This window comes from Chamaea fasciata, unplaced genomic scaffold (assembly GCF_029207755.1).
Source record: "Chamaea fasciata isolate MVZ Bird 193981 ecotype frontalis unplaced genomic scaffold, bChaFas1.0.hap1 SCAF_13, whole genome shotgun sequence".
NCBI classification, from domain to species: Eukaryota; Metazoa; Chordata; class Aves; order Passeriformes; family Sylviidae; genus Chamaea; species Chamaea fasciata.
The window spans coordinates 88917-107803 of record NW_027094098.1 but is presented as its reverse complement, the minus strand read 5'-3'; the positions used below and the strand labels follow the sequence as shown (position 1 = coordinate 107803).

The 18887-nt window shown below is 42.0% G+C and overlaps 1 protein-coding gene across 1 annotated transcript; it reads left to right on the top strand.

Moving 5' to 3' along the window:
• The first annotated feature begins 325 nt into the window (after positions 1-325).
• Positions 326-18070, top strand: ITIH4 (inter-alpha-trypsin inhibitor heavy chain 4). The gene is made up of 23 exons (XM_066195534.1): positions 326-385; positions 2370-2530; positions 2942-3046; positions 4017-4179; positions 4256-4366; positions 4451-4579; positions 5449-5565; positions 6151-6319; positions 7297-7413; positions 8303-8377; positions 8892-9073; positions 9480-9662; positions 10228-10367; positions 10983-11131; positions 11611-11643; positions 12238-12270; positions 12704-12757; positions 13078-13116; positions 13594-13716; positions 14354-14528; positions 15894-16048; positions 16733-16835; positions 17329-18070. Exons 1-23 carry the CDS (start codon positions 338-340, stop codon positions 17402-17404), a joined length of 2640 nt encoding a protein of 879 aa, XP_066051631.1. The 5' UTR covers positions 326-337; the 3' UTR covers positions 17405-18070.
• The last annotated feature ends 817 nt before the right edge of the window (positions 18071-18887 follow it).

Here is an 18887-nt window from a genome sequence, read left to right as displayed (position 1 = left end):
GCCTGTTGAACGGACCAAGTCATCTGCCTGAGGGATTTAATGTGACACAGTGATATCTAATTTTTTTTAAAAAAAATATAGAGAGATTTCTTAATTTTATGTTTTATGAAACATTCAAATTTTAATGTTTAAGAGCAAAGATCTGTTGGAATAATAAGCATTAACCAAGTCCAAGTTTTACCTATGTTTAATGGGTAAATATTACATTTCTGTGTCTCTTCAAAGTCTACGTGATATCCCCAAGTACAAGTTACTCATTAACTGATTAAGATAAATAGAGATTTCATTTGAAAATTTGGTTTTTTCCAAAATGGAGCAGAGAACATTGCTTGCATTGATGGTCTTTTCCTCACTCATAGTATTAGCAGAAACTATTGTTCAGAAGGTATTTGCTTTATTTTTATTATCAATATCTCATTTGCTCATTTGCTGATGTGGTGGTATTGTGGTAATTGGCCAGCTAGTGCAGGTAACTCCTCTGGTAACACCTCCTGGGGAGACTTGGGTGGATTGTGTTGAGATTTTAGAGTTTTGGGTCCTTTTAAGGTCTTTTGGGTTGTTTGTTTGGGCTGTTATACTAGAAATGTAGCAGGAGGCACTTGCAGATGGTTTTGATCATGCTCTTTTTTTGGGATGTAAGATACCAAATTTGAGAGATCAGTAACTCTGCTTTGGCCACCGGATGAGGTCTGGGTCTTGACACAGGACCAAGCAAGCACTAGGCAGTGCCAGGAGGTTTCTGATGAGTCTTTAATAATAAATATGGAATGGAAAAGAGGGAAGTAGAAAGTTATTTGCACTATGTAGAGGAGCAAACTCTGTTTTGTACCATCACAGTGGTGACTGGTGGCATTGTAAAAACATCAGTATTAGAGAGGAAGAGGAAGCTTTAAGTCAGAAGGTTTCTCTGTCCATCATGCCTATTCAGAAAAGGGTGAAGTGGAACTGAAATGAAGGAGGGTGTTGGGGGGCAGGGTCAGCCTTGTGCAGGGGCAGCCGAGAGCTCTGCAGGAAGCCATGGATGGGGTGAATGGGCCCACAGCACTTTTGCTTTGGGGTACAGGCCTGGGGCTGGTCCTCTCTGCTTCTTTCAGCAGGGGCACAGCAAAGCTCCTCCCCATGCTGCATCCCACTGAGCCCTGGTTTGTGCTGGCCACAGCCTAAGATGCTGTTAGGGCTGGGTGATTGCAGGAGATCCAGGTCCTTCCCCCTGCAGCATCCCTTGGGCACGTGGCAGCAGAGTAAATTCTGCACCAGGTAAATTTTGCACAGGAAAAGCTCCTCCTGTGCTGGAAGGATCTTCATTGGGCAGCAATTGCCACCAAGCGCCTACACTGCCCCAGTGAGCCACGGCTTGTGGCTTGGTGTTCCTTATGGCAAAACCTCACTCTGAATATGCCACGGGCAGGTTTGAGTGTGGCAGGGCAGCAAACTTTTGAATTTCAGCCAGTGTCCTAACTGAGAAGAGGCCACTGAATGGTATTAGCTGGCAAGCAAAGTATAGGACACTAATTATCAAAATAGCTAAAGATCAATTAGCCATTCGAAAGACTTGGAGGCTGGAAACAGAACAGAAGTGCAATGATATGCTCTGATGCTGAGCTTTTTTATTTTCATCAGCTGTTGGACTGTTGTGAGACTGGTGATGCCCAGAAGAGCCTTTCTTAGTGCCACTGCTGGAACATGGGCAGGACCTTTAGAGAGACATCCCAAATGCAAAAGGAGGTGTCCGTGTAGGCAGGTGCTTCAGGCAGCTCTCAGTCCAGCCACCCTCTGGGGTGTTCCAGGCAGCTCCAGAATGGTGCCCTCCTCCTTTGGGCATCAGGGGTCCTGGAAGAAGCAGACCAGAGGAAACCTGAGTGCTCAAAGGGCACCTCTGCTTGTGCAACCAGTGAGGGGGTGGGAGGCTCATGCGAGGTTTCAAGCTGGCTAAACATCCTGTGGGACACAAGGTACCAGACTGGAAAACAGGCAGCAAAGTCAACAGCTGGGAGGGAAATAAACAGTTGCACAAAAAGCAGGGGCCTTCCCTGGGTCAGGCTTAAAGAGGCTTCTGATCTTCCTGAGAAAAATCTTGGGCAATGCACTGGGGTGATGGAGCAGCAGCTTCACTGTACCCCAAGGAGAGAAAAAGGTTCAACAGAAGCTTCTGTGGAACAGCAGAATGCAGAGGTAGCTGCAGGTTTTGCATGGTAGTGGCTGCAGAGATGGGAAGAAGCAGACTGGTTCAGAACAATCCCCTCCCCAGTTCCAGCCAGGCTTTCTAAGAGCTCATTCCTTCATCAAACTTTTCCAAAAGCATCATCCAGGTAAGACTTGGGAGCAAAACCTGGGTGTTTCTGTCTCAGTCTGTTTATTGTTTTTTCCAGCCTGATATTGAAATCTACAGCCTCCACGTGGACTGCAAGGTCACATCACGATTTGCTCACACTGTCATCACCAGCAGAATTGTCAACCGAGGCAATGAGTCCCGAGAGGCCACCTTTGAAATGGAGATACCTAAGACAGCCTTCATCACCAACTTCTCCATGTAGGACCGGTTCTTCCCTGCAGTGTCAAGGAGGCAGCTCTGGGGGGATTCATCTTTCTGCTCAGGAACTGCTGGGCGAAGAATACAAAGAGGGTCCTCTGCAAAAATGTTCCGTGGGGCTAAGTAGTAGGCAGGCAGAAAAGAGGTGCCCAGGGCCAGGCTGCCTGCTGCACTGGGTGGGTAACAGACATATTCAGTCATGATCTTTCTCCTGCTCCAGCCTCCTCAAGACTCTGCAAGGACAGGGGTTGTGTTGTGGTGGGGGCTCCTGGCATCCTCCTGGGTGGGGAGGGATTTGAGAGGAAACAGTGTCCCTTGATCATGCCCAGAGAGCCACAAAAGTCTTCCGTTGAATTCCTTTCCCCAGTGCATTCCTTCTAATATTAATTAATTTTGATGGAAACCAAACAGGTCCATGGATGGTGAAGTATACCCAGGAATAATAAAGGAGAAAGCTGCTGCTCAGACTGTGTATGACACGGCAGTCTCACAGGGACAGAGCGCTGGCCTTGTCAAGTATGTTGGTATTCTGAGTAAGGCTGCTCCAACACCCCTCCCTGTTTGGCTGGGGGCAGATGAAACCCTGGACACAGCCACGTCTCAGTGGGGACAAATGTGAAAATCAGTCGGGTTCTTGGTGGGAGGAATAATGTGTCTGTCTTTGTGTATGTGTCTGTGTGTGTACATATATATATATATATTTCTTTTTTTTTAACATATATATAAATTCACATATATATGATTTATAGATGGTCCTGCAATGGGCTCCAGTAGGAAGCATCCCTGTTTAGCAGTTCCTTGGGACTTGCTGTCATAGAATCACTGAATCACAGATCAGGGAATGTTCTTGAAAGGGATCTACAAGGATCCTCAAGTCCAAATCTTACCTGAATGGCCTATAGAGGGATTGAACCAACAACCAAGGTGTTACTAGCACCATGCTCTGACCAATTGAGCTAATCTCAGGGTCAAGGCTTCTTAAAGATCATCTAGTTCCAAGCCCCCGCCATGGGCAGGGACACATTTCAGGTGCTCAGATCTCCATCCAGCCTGGCTCCCCGTCATTCAAGAGCATCTTGCCATGCTGGAATGATGCTCAGTGCTGTGTCTGCTTCCTTGCAAGCACAGAGGACCATGGCACTTGAACAGATATCGCAGTTTCAGGGTGTATTTACTCTGTGCTTCACAGGTCTTCAGTCTGAGGCATGTAGGGGTTTCTGCTCCATTTCTCAGCTTGCACCCCTGACACATTAATGTAATATATGTGGTGTACATAATAGCACCTGCAATGTAAAAAATCCTCTCTATCATGAACAATATTTACTGCTACCTTTTTTTTTTTTTTTTTTTTTTTTTTTTTTTTTTTTTTTTTTTGTCTTATCCCATGTGTCCCCTTGGCCTTTATTTCACACACTTCACAAACTCTTGGCCACCACAAGGAAACCCTCCCTGCAGGAGATAAATCCCTGTCCTTCTCCCCTCCCAGAATTACAGACAGGAAGCTGGAGCAGTTCCACGTGTCCGTCAGCATCGCGGCCGCCAGCAAAGCCACTTTTGAGCTGACCTATGAGGAGCTGCTGAAGCGGCAGCTGGGGAAGTATGAGCTGCTCATCAAGGTCCAGCCCAAGCAGCTCGTTAAGCACTTTCAGGTGAGCTGGGCAGGGAGCACAGCCGTGGGTTTTCTTGCCTCTGAGAAGTTGATGCTGATTTCTTCTCTGCTGCCAGATCGATGTGCACATCTTTGAGCCCCAGGGCATTCACTTCTTGGAGACAGACAGCACGTTCATGACAAATGAGTTAACTGAGGCGCTCACCAAAGTGCAGAACGAAACCAAGGTAAAGCAGCAGCTGCCAGAGGTTACTGCCGGTGGCAGCTCTAAGTTATATTGCTTTAAATATTTCCTTCTGATTGCTTTGCAGGCTCATATTTTATTTAAGCCAACTCTGGATCAACAGAAGAAAAATTCTCAACTTGATGAAACGCTCCTCAATGGTGATTTTGTTGTGCGTTACGATGTTAAGAGAGAAGCCACTGCAGGTGATATACAGGTAAAAAAAATAGAAATGAAAACAATTTCAGACCACAGATAAGTCTGAATGTGAAGTGCAATCAGCAAAGCAGCAACACTTGCTTTGAAACACCAAGAATGACAGGAAAAGCTCTTCCCATTAATCCAGGGTCAGCAGGAACTGAGGGTGATACTTGATAAATCCCTAGAGACACCTAGGTATATTGCAAAACCAGATCACTCAGGAAAAAAAACCATAAATCTTTCAAATTTTATTCAAATACCAATTCTATATTGGTATTTCATAGATGTCTCTTTACACTCTTTTATTATTATTATTATTTTGGCTCCTCTAAAGTGTATTTGTGGCTTCTTGTAAATGAAGTTTAGAGGAATGTGATTTATGTAACTTAAATTGATGCTTGGTCTCTGTGTTTTTTATGATAACTCAGGCATAACTAAATACAGCAGGAACTTAACAAATATTTATGAACCAAGGCATATTCTAGGGAATAAAATAGAGTATTTTCCATATCATTTCACTAATGAAGTACACACGGGTGTGCTAAAAGGTGGCAGTAATTCAGCAGAGATGTACTCATAGGTAATGATAAAGAGGTAATGTGATACACAGTGATAATATGCATATATCACACATATGGCACTGAGGTGTCTAATATATATGTATGTATGCATGCTGCTTTGTGGTAATTTTCTCTCTACAGACAGTCTTGCTTCCAGCTAGGAAATACATTTTACTTTCTTTAATTTAAGCTCTTTGATTTGGGCTTATCAAGAAGAGCAGAATGCTGAGCATGCTCCCCACTTCTTGCTATGCCAGAATGTTAAGATTTATTCTTTATTTCTTTAGATGTACATTTATAGGTGATTTCACATTCTGTGTTTCAGATTGTCAATGGGTATTTTGTCCATTACTTTGCACCCCAAGAAATGCCAGTGCTTCCCAAAAATGTCATCTTTGTTATAGACCGAAGTGGCTCCATGACAGGCAGAAAAATTGAACAGGTAACTTCTGTCAAAGCATGACCTCTGTTAGCAGCAGGCACACACACCCCACCCAGACCTCTGAGGAAGCAACTGAGAATTTTTCATTGGAAACACACACTGGTTTTGTACACAGCAAAATGTTCAGACTTATAGAAATGCTTGAAAATACATATGCACAGATTGAAGTTATTAAAGAGTAACTCTTGTCTGACACAACTATTTTCATGGGTACTAAACATTGAGGCAGAGAGAGCTTTCTGTATATTTGCAGAACTTCTTGTGTTTATGTTTTTCTGTAATGAAGCCTAGAGAGTTAATTTATCTGTTACCTGTTTTACATTTATTGATGACTGTGTGTGTAGCTCTGCTTCAGAGCAGACAAGCCCCCTACAGCCCTCATAGGTTGGATTTTGTGTCTGTGAGTTAAGTGAATTATCTATTTCTGATTGTCTCAACCTAAAACGTACCACTAGGGTTTAATAAAGGCATTGGTCTGCATCTGGAACAGAGCTGTATAGAACCCCCTTATTATGCTGCAATTTCAATCCCAGATCTGGCAAAGGAGTGGAAATAATCAAAATTATTGTTTTCTCCTTGGAACAGACAAGGGATGCCCTGCTGAAGATTTTGCAGGACCTCCGCCCAGAAGATCATTTCAGCTTTATCACCTTCAACAACAAAGTGGTGGAGTGGAAGAGCTCTTTGCTGCCAGCCACCGAGGAGAACGTGGCCAGTGCTGCAGCCCTGGTGCAGACTCTCACTGCCAGGGGAGGTACATGTGCTCATAGCCACAAATATGCACCCAGTGGAAAAAAATTACTTAGAAAATAATTATTTTTATTAGTTATGTAGTGCCCCGGAGCTACCACCAGTGCTTACAAAGCAAGTCAGTTTATAAGACTTGTAAGTGATGAGTGGGAAAGAAAGCCTGTGAGTGGACAGACTGGTGACTACATTATGAGACAGATCTAGTTATATAATATATATGAGATGCTTACAGCACATCTGTGAACCATACAAGCCACAGAGTCTTGTTTCCAATTTTTATCATAGAGATAATTGGAAGATTCCTTGATAGCACTTTTTTTTTCCTACAGAAAAATGGCAATCCACTCAACATTTGAGAGCAATTTGCTGATTTTTTCTTTTAATATATCAAGTGTCCCCTTGTAAAAAACAAAACAAAACACATCCAAAGCTGTACACCCTTGTAAGCCATGCCACAGGAAAAAAAAAAACAACAAAACCTAGGCAAAACAGACAGTGATATGTCAGTTGCTGCATCAGTCAGTGTGCTTGGTGTTTTTAGTTTTAAGCACATCTCAAGGGCTCTGTCTCCCTTTAATGTTACACTGTCGGTATTAACAAAGTTTCCTTACCCCAGGCGCTAACACCATTCTCGGCTCTTTTCTCTGACTTCTTATATAAGGCAGGGAAACTTCTCTTAAATACAGGATAACCGATGACAGTGTGTTTACTTAAGCACTTTTTAATGGCTCTGGACATGTTTGTATTTCCCATGACGTATGTGTGGAAAATGCTCCCAAAAGAATACTCCCGCACTGCCACTGCAATATAACACCCGGTAATTAACTCCAGTAGGCTAAGTCCCTAAATCCTCCTCTCTCGGAAAGATTACTTCCTGCAGAAAACTTTAAACAAGTCAGCAGGGCCTCTGCAGCTGAAGGGCAGCGATCTCTGCGGCCGGTTCCGCTGTTTAAGTGAGCGATGCCTGCTCTCTCCTCGCAGGCACGGACATCAGCGGTGCCCTGCTGGCTGCCGTGGCCGTGCTGGACAAAGCCGAGCGGCTGCCGGAGCGCAGCGTCTCCATGATCATTCTGCTGACAGATGGCCAGCCCACTTCTGGTGAGTGAATGCTGCGCTCAGACCTCCCTCCCCTGTTTTTTTTTTTTTTTATCTTTTACACTTACATCCCAATATTTTAGACCTAGCCTGTGTTTTAGAAGAGCTTTGGAATACGCTGGCTGAGCTACTGCTGGATGTAGAGAGGCAGATTATGAGAGGGCTCTGCTGAGAGTGATGGCAGAGCCTGCCTGCCTGTGACTGCACATCCTTCAGCCGGGAATTGTTTTGCTGCATACCATTTGCTGCATTCCCAGTTTAAAAACTCACGGGAACTGGAGATACTCCAGGCACAGTTGAAACAGAAAAGTAAAATATCCAGAGATCAAACATGGGCATTTTGCAGATACTGTGTACAGTCCTATTTGAGAGGTACTGTTTGTTCTTCTTCACCCTTTGTGCCTCAAACTTGAGATATTTTCAAGGTACTTCTTGTTCTGTATTCTTTGCCATGTCTTAATTAGTGATCAGCTGTGACAGCACAAACCAAAGGATTGGGATTGAAATATCAGGTGAAATAAGCAACAACTCCCAGTGCAATGGCAAAAACTCTCTTGTCTTGAACAAGGGTTTGTCTTAGCTTTGTGTGGCACCAGCATCACTCCAAAGCCAGCAATATTAATTCATCTGAAAGTCCTTAAAAAAATCAGTCTGCCTTTTAGATTGTGTGAGCCATTCTTCTTTGGGGTTTGTTGATTTTGTGTGGGTTTTTTAATTAAATTCAACTCACAGTGCTGCCTCCCAGCACAGTCACAGTGAGTCTCCAGTGCTTCCCACATCCAGCAGTTAGAAATCAGGCCGGGGTGGAGTGTCAGGCATTATGGCATCCTGCCTTCCTTAGCAAAGAAGCTGAAAGGGAAAAATCGGAGCTGCTCCCATGATATTGCTACAGGTGGTGACAGTTCCTGCCTAGAAATGCTGATGGAGAAGCTCTCCATACATGGCCATCAACAGCTCTTCAAATGGGGTAAGATGATGGTGTGAAAATCTTTTCCTTCTGTCACACAAAGGAGCTGGGAGAGAAGCATGGCTGAGTTCATTGGCAGTTTGTTGGAATTGCACCATTAACCAATCCATTCTTCTCTGAATTGACACAAATATTTTTTATGGATGGTACTTGTCTTTTGAATGCTTGATGAAGTGTATCCATCCCTTGTGTTGTTAACTTGTAGTGTGTGTCCCTTCTGTACTAAAAATCTCCTCTGGCCCTGTAATCCTATAAAATATTTTGCACTTAGCCATGACAACATCAGTAGAACCTAGTAAAAGTCATTCAGGGGGAGAATCATGTTCTGGCACTCCATAGGCAGAGTCGTGCTTTCATTTCCAATTCAATTACCAGCAGTCTATCCCCTATCTTTTTAGTATTTTATTCTGAATTATTTTTAAAAACTTCAGGCAGAATTTTCCATTAACCTGCTGCAGTCTTTTTGCACATGAAAAGACCCAAACCCACAATGGTGTTTTTGTTTCATTTACAGGTGAGAGAAGCGTGGAAGTAATTCAAGAAAACGTTCAGAAAGCAATCAATGGGAAATATGCTCTCTTCTGCCTTGGCTTCGGATTTGATGTCAGCTATAAATTCCTGGAGAAAATGGCCCTGAGCAATGGGGGAATTGCACGGCGTATCTATGAAAATGCTGATGCAGCCCTGCAGCTGCAGGTCAGGAGTAAGGAATGTGCCAGGAAAACCATCCATCAGCTACAGCTTATGTCTAGTCCTGGCAGCAAAATCACAGATTTTCCAAGATGAAATGTTGGGGTTGAGTTTACCTGTTACTTTAGTGGAGGGAGGAAGGCAATTTTGGGGTATCTGAGGGTTTGTATCCTCCATGTATCCATGACTCAAAGTCCTCAAATCAGCCACATTCAGGCAAACTGGGAAACTTACACATTTCTGTACTGTAAAAAGAGAAATTGTCCAGGGGAAGTGGACAATTTCTGAGTTTGCAGTAATCTTGCACTACTAAAGAAAAAGCTTTTTAAGGGTGCTTTAGACATTCAACATATTGCTTTGCACAATTTTGCTGTCATTTGTGTTTGTTCTCTGTCTCACTGCTTTTCTTTAGGGCTTTTATCAAGAAGTGGCTACCCCAGTATTAATGCAAATTGAAATGCAATATCCAGAAAATTCCATTGAAGGATTAACCAAGAACAATTTCAAGCTGTTTTTTAAAGGATCTGAAATTACAGTGTCTGGAAAGATTAGCAATGAGCTGGATCTTTTGCCAGTGGAAATTAAAGCTCAGTCAGTAAGTGTTTAGTTTACTAATTGTGAAAAACATCTCTCCCTTCTGTCTTTTGTGGCCCCACAGGAGGCTTCAAGAAGTGTTTTTTGTTTAGTATGTGTTCTTTACATTTGGGCATTCAGCTCTCTCCCCATTGTTTGAACCCCCAGATAATTTGCTAAAATTACCCTCTCTTGAAATTGTTACAAAAGAAAAACCTTGAAGAATATCCACAAATAATCAAAAGCCAATTTTAATTCTGTTTTGTTGATTCTTTAACAAAATCCAAATATTTTTGCCTTTTAGGCACTTTTAGGTTTCTATTGTTGCGCTGAAATAGGGAATCTCAATTGTTGATCTCAAAAATGCTGAAATAGAATTTAATTACCTCTTTTTCATCATTGTTTCAAGTCCAGAAATACATATCTAAAATACATGCTTTTTAGATACTTTGGAGTTGCATTTTCCAATGGGAAAGAACAAAATCAAAGGACAAGTTGTACTGAAAGATATCCTTTTAAGTCTAATAATGTGACTATAAATGAAGTCTGGAGCTGTTCTTTTGATGGTCAGTTTTCTCCCACTTCAGCACACGAGTAACTTGACTCTTAAGGAAGAAGTAAATGTCAAAGAGAAGGAGCAAGTATTCCAAAATCAAAGATACATCTTTGGGAATTTCATAGAGAGACTCTGGGCTTACTTGACCATTCAGCAGCTTCTGGAAGAAGCGTAAGTGATTTCAATGCTTCACATAACAAACTTCCAACTTCTCAAAACACAAATTCCTTATTCACAAATGATATGATCAGAAAATACAAAGAAACAGAAATATTTCTCCAGATAGTATCAAACCCATAAGATACTGGGAGAATACTACATTACTGTAAGATGAACTTGAAATGCCTTTCAGTTCATGGTAGCACTACAACATTCAATTTCATATATATATGAACATGCAGTGTAACACATTCTTCATGAAATTACTATGAGATAGATTTCAGTTGTATGGACTGTGTTGAGCTATTCTTGCATAACCAGAAGTAATGTCTGTAGATAAGGAAATGGCAATAGCTAGGGAATAGAACAATATGGATGAAAATAAGATACTTCATAGATCATGTATCTATTACTTCTGTGTATTTAAACCAGACATAGGCTCCAGTGTTGCAAAGAATTGAGCATGTCCATAATTTCAGGCACATGAACAGTTGAGTTATCCCCACAAGACTACCGACCCTTCAATAACAAATGTCTGTGGAGATACAGCTAATATGTAAAGGAATCTGAAGGTGATTTGTTCAGAGTCTCCACACATTTTTGCTTCATCATTAACACAGACTTTAGTATTTCAGCCCAAGAAGGGGACCAGAAGGCCCTGGAGGCCCAAGCCTTGGATCTGTCCCTGCGGTACAGCTTTGTCACACCCCTCACTTCCATGGTGGTCACCAAACCCCAGCAGCAGCAGGAGCTGGCAAACAAACCCACTGAGGCTGGTAAGAACAGCTCCCCTGAAACACTCAGCTCTTCTTGATTCATTGTTATTGACTTCCAGTTGGGTTCATCTGATAGTGATATAACGAGGCAAATTGGAGGCAGGAGTTCAGGGACTGGCCTCCATTCAAAATAAAACATGAAGGATTTTTTTGAAAGGTGAAGTGATGAAATGGGCACTACAACTGAAATGGAAAATAGTCTGTTTAAATATTAACTAAAGGTAGTCTAATAGCTGTTACTATTATATTCCTGACAATGCAAAAGGGTTCCACACTTTTCTCTGTAGCATTTAAGTGGAAAAATGAATGCAGGGGGGAAAGCATGGCCTCAGTCAGAGTTTTGCAAGTGCTCTATATACCCATCCTTTAACACAAAACCCTCATCACCTGAAGCCCTTGTCCCAGGTTGCTGGTACACAGGGGTAAAGTAATTCAGTGTTGACTGTATGACATTCATCTGTCCCTCTTCCTCTTGACAGATAATGAGAAGCCCAGCAGTCTTCCAGCAGGAGGTAAATGTTTTCTTCTTTTCCAGTAGCATATTTTCATAGTCTCTAATAACAAAACAAAACAAACAAAATAGTTCATGGTGGTTGCTCTGTAGAGGGAAGTATCTGAGATTTGAAAAAATGCGTGAAGTAAATTGTAAGCAATGCCTGCTACAGTCTGTGCAGGTTTTGGATAGATAACAGGGTCAAAGGGAGAAAATCTGCCATTCAGAAAGTCTCAAAGGTCAAAATTATTTGTGCTGTTGAGGAAAAGTAATTCTTCAAGTCAATGGTGTTAATGATTTTTTGCGGCTTCTTCCTACCACGTGTGAAGCATCTTTCAAAAGATTCCGCTCAAGAATGCATTCTGAGGATGATTCAGGTATTTTTTTTCCTCTCTGGAAACTGCATTTATTTGAATAATAGTTTTATAGGTGAAGAACCTTGGTTTTGCTCTAGTTCTTTCACAGAAATGTATTGAGGCAATCACAATGCTGCCCTGTCTTTGGAGGTTTCCTGTTCCACAGTGATGCTGGGGAGTTCAATAGCAGAACCACTCCTGTAAGGTATGTGATGCAATCATGAGTAAAACATGGATACTCTTTTTTGTTTCTCCAGGTTCTCTTAGACTGAAGAGTGGGTCAGCTGCTGGTAAGTACTTCTCCTCTGTTTCTCTTCAGAATAATTCTATGAAGTTCATTTCATATGTAGGGTCATAGCAACCTTATTTAAAAAATGCATTTGGATTGGAGATGCCTACTTGATACACAATTTAGTTTTATTAGATATATTTCAGTCCACAGATATTTTATAAAGAGCCATAAACTTTTGAAGACAACCTTGTTCCCTTTTCAGAAAAAAAAAAAAAAAGCCTCCTGTAAATAAATATGAAGGATCTGGAAAAATATATATTAGTAAGCTGAAAGAAATGAATGTAAAAACAAAATAATTCACCAGTCTAGGGGTATCTAGAAAAATGCAGTGGGCAGTAAGCAGGACAGATTCCCTGCTTGAAAGGGTGGGGTGGAAGGTGCAAGGCATAAACCCAAAGCAACAGAACACTGGGAAAACCCTGTTCTTTCAGCTCGAAGGCGCTCTGAGGTCCAACCGCGAGGCAACAGGAAGATGCTTTCAGCAGGTAACTGCTCACAGTGGGGTCAGAGGGCTGGGATGGGTGTGCTGCATTCAACACTGCCCCAGTGACCCATTAAAATGCACCTCTAAACCCTCCCACAGCTCCAGCTGAGCTTAGGCCTATGGCATGGTCCATCCTGAGAGAAATAGGCACTGGATATGCTTTTTGCCCCCACTGGGACATCTTGTCTTACGCAAGGCTCTCTGTAATCATCAGTGAAGAGCTCTGCTAAAAAGTTTCTGTCCAGCATTTGTCCTGGTTCATCAGCTGACTTAGAGAAAAATGTTTCATTAAACTCTTTCAACTAATTTTAACTATTTCAGTTTCCAGGTCCAGAGATGCCAAAAGAGCACAACCTGTTGGTTAGTGACACACTTCCAAGTCCCATTTCAATTACTAATGTAACTGTAATGTACACCTCTTCATGCAACAATGCTTTTTGTGACTGCACCAACTCTGTGAAAATCCTTTACCTCTTCTTGCAAACCTTGGCTAGTTCTTTCCATTTATGTAGAAAATATTCCTGTGTTCCATGAGAAGACCTCTCTGGCTCAAGGATATAAGAAATGCAGTATAACAAATCTTCAGCCTAGGCATTTTCAAGGGCTCACTGTCCTTAGTAAACTCTATATTCACAATCTGTTTCTTTCATTCATATCAGGGTGCTGTTGTCTGGGTGTGCTTTTAAACAATTATTATTTTGTTCTTAATCATTCTATCCTATAAAAGCTATAAAAGCTATAACTGCTGTTTTAGGTATAAATCTAGAAATTACTTTTGCTGTGCCTCTCCAGGGCACAGGCTAGATTTTTTTTTTTGTTGATGATATTTTCCGTCAGGTTTTTCAGCCGATGAACATCCACAACTTCTCTCGCAATTGCCCACACCAAATGAAAGAATCTGCTTTAATATTCCTAAAGGAGCACAAACCTCTGTCCCCCTGCTGTCAGATCCAGAGCAAGGTGAGTGAGCCACGTTACCCCAGTACCAAGACAAGGAGAGTCACTGAGTCTGTGAGTGCAGTTGGTGTTTTTGGGAATAACCCCCTCTCAAGAAGAGCCATCTCACACCTGCTGCCTCGCACTGACCGGTGAGGCTGTGGTAAATTCTGCCTTTCTGTTAGGCAATATTAATGGTGCAGCAGCTGGGGGCACTTCTCACAGGTCTGGCTGAGGGTCACCTTCTCCTTCTGGTGTCACATCCTCCTTGGTCCTTAGGGTTTTCTCCTACCCAGCCCTTGGGGCTTTGGAGGATGCAGAGACCTTAAACCTCTGGGTCCCTGTGTGACAACAGAAAGGCCCACACTCTGGATGCACAGCAGATTTTCCATGCTCCTGTCCTTGAGGAGCCGTGGCCTGGGCACCAGGCACCTGCTCTGATTATGGAACAGAGACACCTCTGTGCAGGAGGTGGAAGCAGGGGGTTAAACAAGCTCTAGTGACCCCACCACAGTCTTGGGGCATGTGGAGGTGAAATCCAGAAATGCCCCACAAAATCAGATTTGAGACCCTGGAGTCGTTTCAGTAAAAAAACTGGAGCAGGTTTATTAAGATCACTTGTACCACTAGAGAAGACTCACCTGAAAATTTTGTATTAAAGGACTCACAGTGACGGGGAAACTTGGAGATGGAGTAAATCACTTTGTGCAGTTTGATGTTAACTATGTGAATCCCCCTGTGCAAGTCCATGTCTCCACTCACGCAATCCTTCTAAGCTACAATAACAAGAACAGCTGGCTGTCATGGACTGAGTCAGCCTCCTCCACCATCCAGGGGTAAGGAACATCTCCCAGTCCTTTCCTAAACTTGAAAATGTGTCAAGTCTTTGCTCATTCAGACCTCTATTTTCCCATTTACCTGAAGTAAGTGCTTCCAAATGTCCTTCTCCAGCAAGCATATCAGTGTGAGTAGCAGCAGGGAATCTTCATAATCCCCTGTTTCAAATTTGGAGAAGAAAAGAAGTTTGATTTTAATTCTCCATGCCTGTGTAAAGAGAACCAGAACAACTGCACCACCAGCCTGCTGTTCCTTTATTTATGTTCTAAAGGAAAGGAGCCATGCAGAGTAGCCTGGTGCCACCAGCAGCCACTTTGTGTTCCTCCAGGGCAGAGCCAGCACTGCCAAGTGATGGCTTTGACATTTACTGTCCCTTTTATACAGCACTTGGCTCCACACAGGCTGGGGTTTTCTTTCTCCTCAGTTTTAAGCAATAACTCCCATCTGGGAAGCTGACATTTTTTATGGACAGGCATAAAGTGTTGGAATAGCTGTCTGTAACTAAATGTCCACTGTAGGAGAAAGGATACTTTTACAGCAGACTTTATTTGTTAGAGTAATTAGAGCAGGATCCTTCAGTGCCACGAGGAAGAGCTGAGTGTAGCTGGTTCCCCCAGCCTTTTTATACTGCTGGAATAAATCTCCACAAGGATCCCCTGCAGGCCTGGGGCAGACAGGACACCCATCGCTGCTCCCCCACATACAGTTCTAGACAATAACAAGTCCTACAACAACTGCTTTCAATTATTCTTGTAATACAAGCAGAGCCAAGAACTGCCTGGATTTATGTCCCAGTATAATTTGCCAAGCAGAATGATCCTCCTGCTCCAATCCAGCACCCAAGCCTTTGCATCAGCACTTTGGGGGTGGCTTTGTTAATCCTCTCTGCAGGGAGCAAAATGACAGGGACATTTGTGTTCTGCAAGCCCACCTGAGATCACAATAACATTAATGGGTCAGAAGAAAGGCAAGGTCTGAAAAACTTGTGAAATATCCAAGAAAAAAAAATTTGACTAGTTCATTAAAAAGATTGAATTATTTTATTAGTCTACCTTTTTCTCATTAAAATGGTGAGTTTTTTTCTCCCATCCAAGCATTTCTTGTCATTATGGATAATAAGGTGTATTCATCAGCAAAAAAATTGTCCCCTGGTATATTTGCAAGACCTGTTGTGCAGCACAGAGAGAAAAGATATTCTACTCAATATTTTCTAGTTTAAAAATAACTACAAACAGATCAGGAAAAAATGCAATTCCTAAGAGATAAAAGGCAAAAATGAAATTATTTTGGATAACTAATGTCAATTAGTTAAATATTCTTTCTTCACATTCTTCTTGGAAATAATTTCATTATTTACTTCCTAGGCTGACAGTGTCAGTTGAAAAGGAAAAGAGTGTTACAGCATCACTTCCTGATATGGTCACAGTAAAAATCTCCTTGGTCAGGTTTCCAGATGATTTCCTTGGGCTCTACTTCTTGAACAGCGACCGTTTCTCGGACAAAGTCACTGGAGTTCTGGGTGTGTATCAGTATGGATGTGTGCAGCAAAGACAAACTGTGCATTTAATTTATTCTGTTTGCACATTGAACTTCTACTGCCCAGCAATCCCAAAGAGGGGAGGTCACACCCTGGAAACATAACACAATGCTTTTCCACTCATCAGTAGCACAACCCTAAGTAGCCCATTGTGGGTTTAGAAGATATTAAAATAAGACAGAAATAATAGTTGGGCTTAACCTCAACAGTGCTGTGGAATGACATGATTGATGCAGAAAATTCATTTGATGTTAAATAACAGACTATAAATATTAAACTGTAAACAATCATGGTTAGGAAATGAAAGCCAGCTGCTCCTGAATGTCTCGGCTCCAAAAATCCTGGTGGGACCTAAGCTGAAGTTGCTTTGAAAACTTTGCAAATGGAGAGGCTCCATATTCCAAAAACCACAAGGAAGAAATAATTGTGAAAAACCATCAAAGAAAGGCTGAACCTTCCTGTGGAGAGTATTAAGGGATAACAGGCAATCAAAGCTGAAACAGAGGAATTTTCTAAACTTACTAATGGAGCATCCCAACATGGTCTTTGGTTTGTTTTCTGAGATGAAGAGCTGCTCTCCTGGTGTTAGAGCTGCCATTTGGCTTCAACAAACAACAACACTCAGCTGGTTTGTATTTTTAAATAATTTCTGTGTCTCTTTCTTAGGTCAATTTTATTCAAAAGCACAATTTGGGAGTAACTCCAACAGTGATCAGAGAGCTCTGGAAAGACTCCTGAGAGTGTCTGGATCTGAGCATGAAGTTTCCAGGTACCAGATATGGGGGGGAGGATGGGGGCATTTGTGCTTTGAGATGTATTTTATCAGCAAATACCAGAGATCAGAAGAAATGAAGCTGAGGGAGTGTTTGTAAGAACACACCTCTTTGGTGTAAATACCTTGAATTTAAATTTTTTTCCCTACCAGCCTGCATCTGTTGTTTAAGCGATGCTACAGGACTCAAGGCTCCTATTTCATTGGGGGAAACAATTACACCCTGGGGGTACAGCTTGCATTGTTTTCCTGGACAGGGAGGGTGCTTCCTCAGTTGGATTTACCATGAGAAAAAATTTCTATCCTTCAACTGCTTCCGGCACACATCTGTGATGGGGAAGAAATGCTGTGAGTGTGCAGGTCCTGGGGACTGCTGAGGAGCAGCTCTGCCCACACAGGTCTCTGACTGCTGGTGCCTTCTGCACATCAGGGCAATTCTGGCCCTGCCCTTCGATTTATCACAATTTCTCTTGTTTTGATTTTATTTCAGGTTGTACAAGAAAGATTACAGGCTCGAGTCAGGCAGTGAACCTGTTTCCTGCTGGTCAATAGACCTAACTCCCTAGAAAAAAAAAAAATCTGTGAAGAAAATTATGCAAATGAAGGTCTTCCAAGTATTTTTGATACTTTCACCAAGAAAACCACACAGTTAAAGCCTTACTGTTGCTTCATATGTGTCACAAATATTTTACCTTGAAATAATGATACTTTCAAGATATGATGTTGTGTTTGTTTGCTATTTGAAAATGGTTTCTAATCTGCAATGTGGTTTTGTTGTTGAAGATTTATGTGAATGAACTAAATAAAACTGACATTATCAGCTGACAGTTTGATATGGACTCAGGTTTCCAAATAAAAATCAGTAGTGGCATCATCCAAGCCAAGAAATGTGTCATGCAAACCGTAATAGATTTCTAAAACTTTACCCCATTATGATGGTGGTGTTCTTGAACCATGCATTTTGTGAAAACACCATGAAGTTTGAGGCAGTATTAGTTTACCAAGTCTCTCATTTTCTATTTTATTGCTGTATTAGCGTTCTCTTGGAGGTTGTTCTGTCAGACCATTCAAAGCTCATGAAATTAGCAGTGAATGGGGCTGTGTGTGGGATGCAAACCCACACCAGCTGTGGTCCAGTTCTTTGTTGCAAAAGTCTCTGAGGCTCCCTTTTGAACACATCTGCAGAGCAGCCAAGGGCTGGTTGCAAAACACAGGGTTTCAACCCCAAAAGTTAGCAGCTTTTTTTGGCACCATTTCATGCATTTTGCAAACACTGGAAGATGTTTTACAAATGATGAACATCTGAAACCCAACCTGCTGTGCACAGAGGTAACATTGCAGAGTAAACACATACACAGAAGCCTCTGCCCATGAAATCCAAGCTGTAGTGTCAGTCTTCTGCTTTTTGTAAGTTTTAATTCCAAAATGATTTTGTTTTAGAATTTCAGTTCCTTTGTATCTTTGAACCCATAAATATGCCAGCATTGTAGGCAGTTTAACAGAAGTTGCTTTCTATCCTGCCAATAATAAATGACTGAAAAAACCTTTTTATTTTAAAGCAATGTACTAAAAGAGAAGCAATTTCTTGCCAAAGTCAATAAGCTAAAACAAACTGTGTAATTAGAAGCCTGTTTTTAAAAAGAAATGTGCAGAACACGATGCCAAGATATGTTTGTGTGAATTCCTTGTACTTTCAAGGTGCTGATTTTGCTGCACAAATTACATGACAAACAATGTGGAATTTGGAAACTGGAAGCACCAGATTGCTCACTTCACTGCATCAAAAACAGGCTTCCCAAACTCATTGTTTCCATTATAGATGAACTTGGGATTTGAATCACAAGGTGTTGATCCAGGGTTATATCAGCAGACTTGCTACAAATGAAATATTCCCTGCTTTCAGTTGTAGGGTGTCACCTCCTGCCCTGCTGCCAGCAGCAGGGATAGAGACAGCAGTGATCAGGGAGCAGTGGATCATGGCTGGGGCAGCTTTCACCTGGGACCCTCTGCTTTCAGTCAGGCTCAAGCAGGTGCAGGCCACGCTTGAGA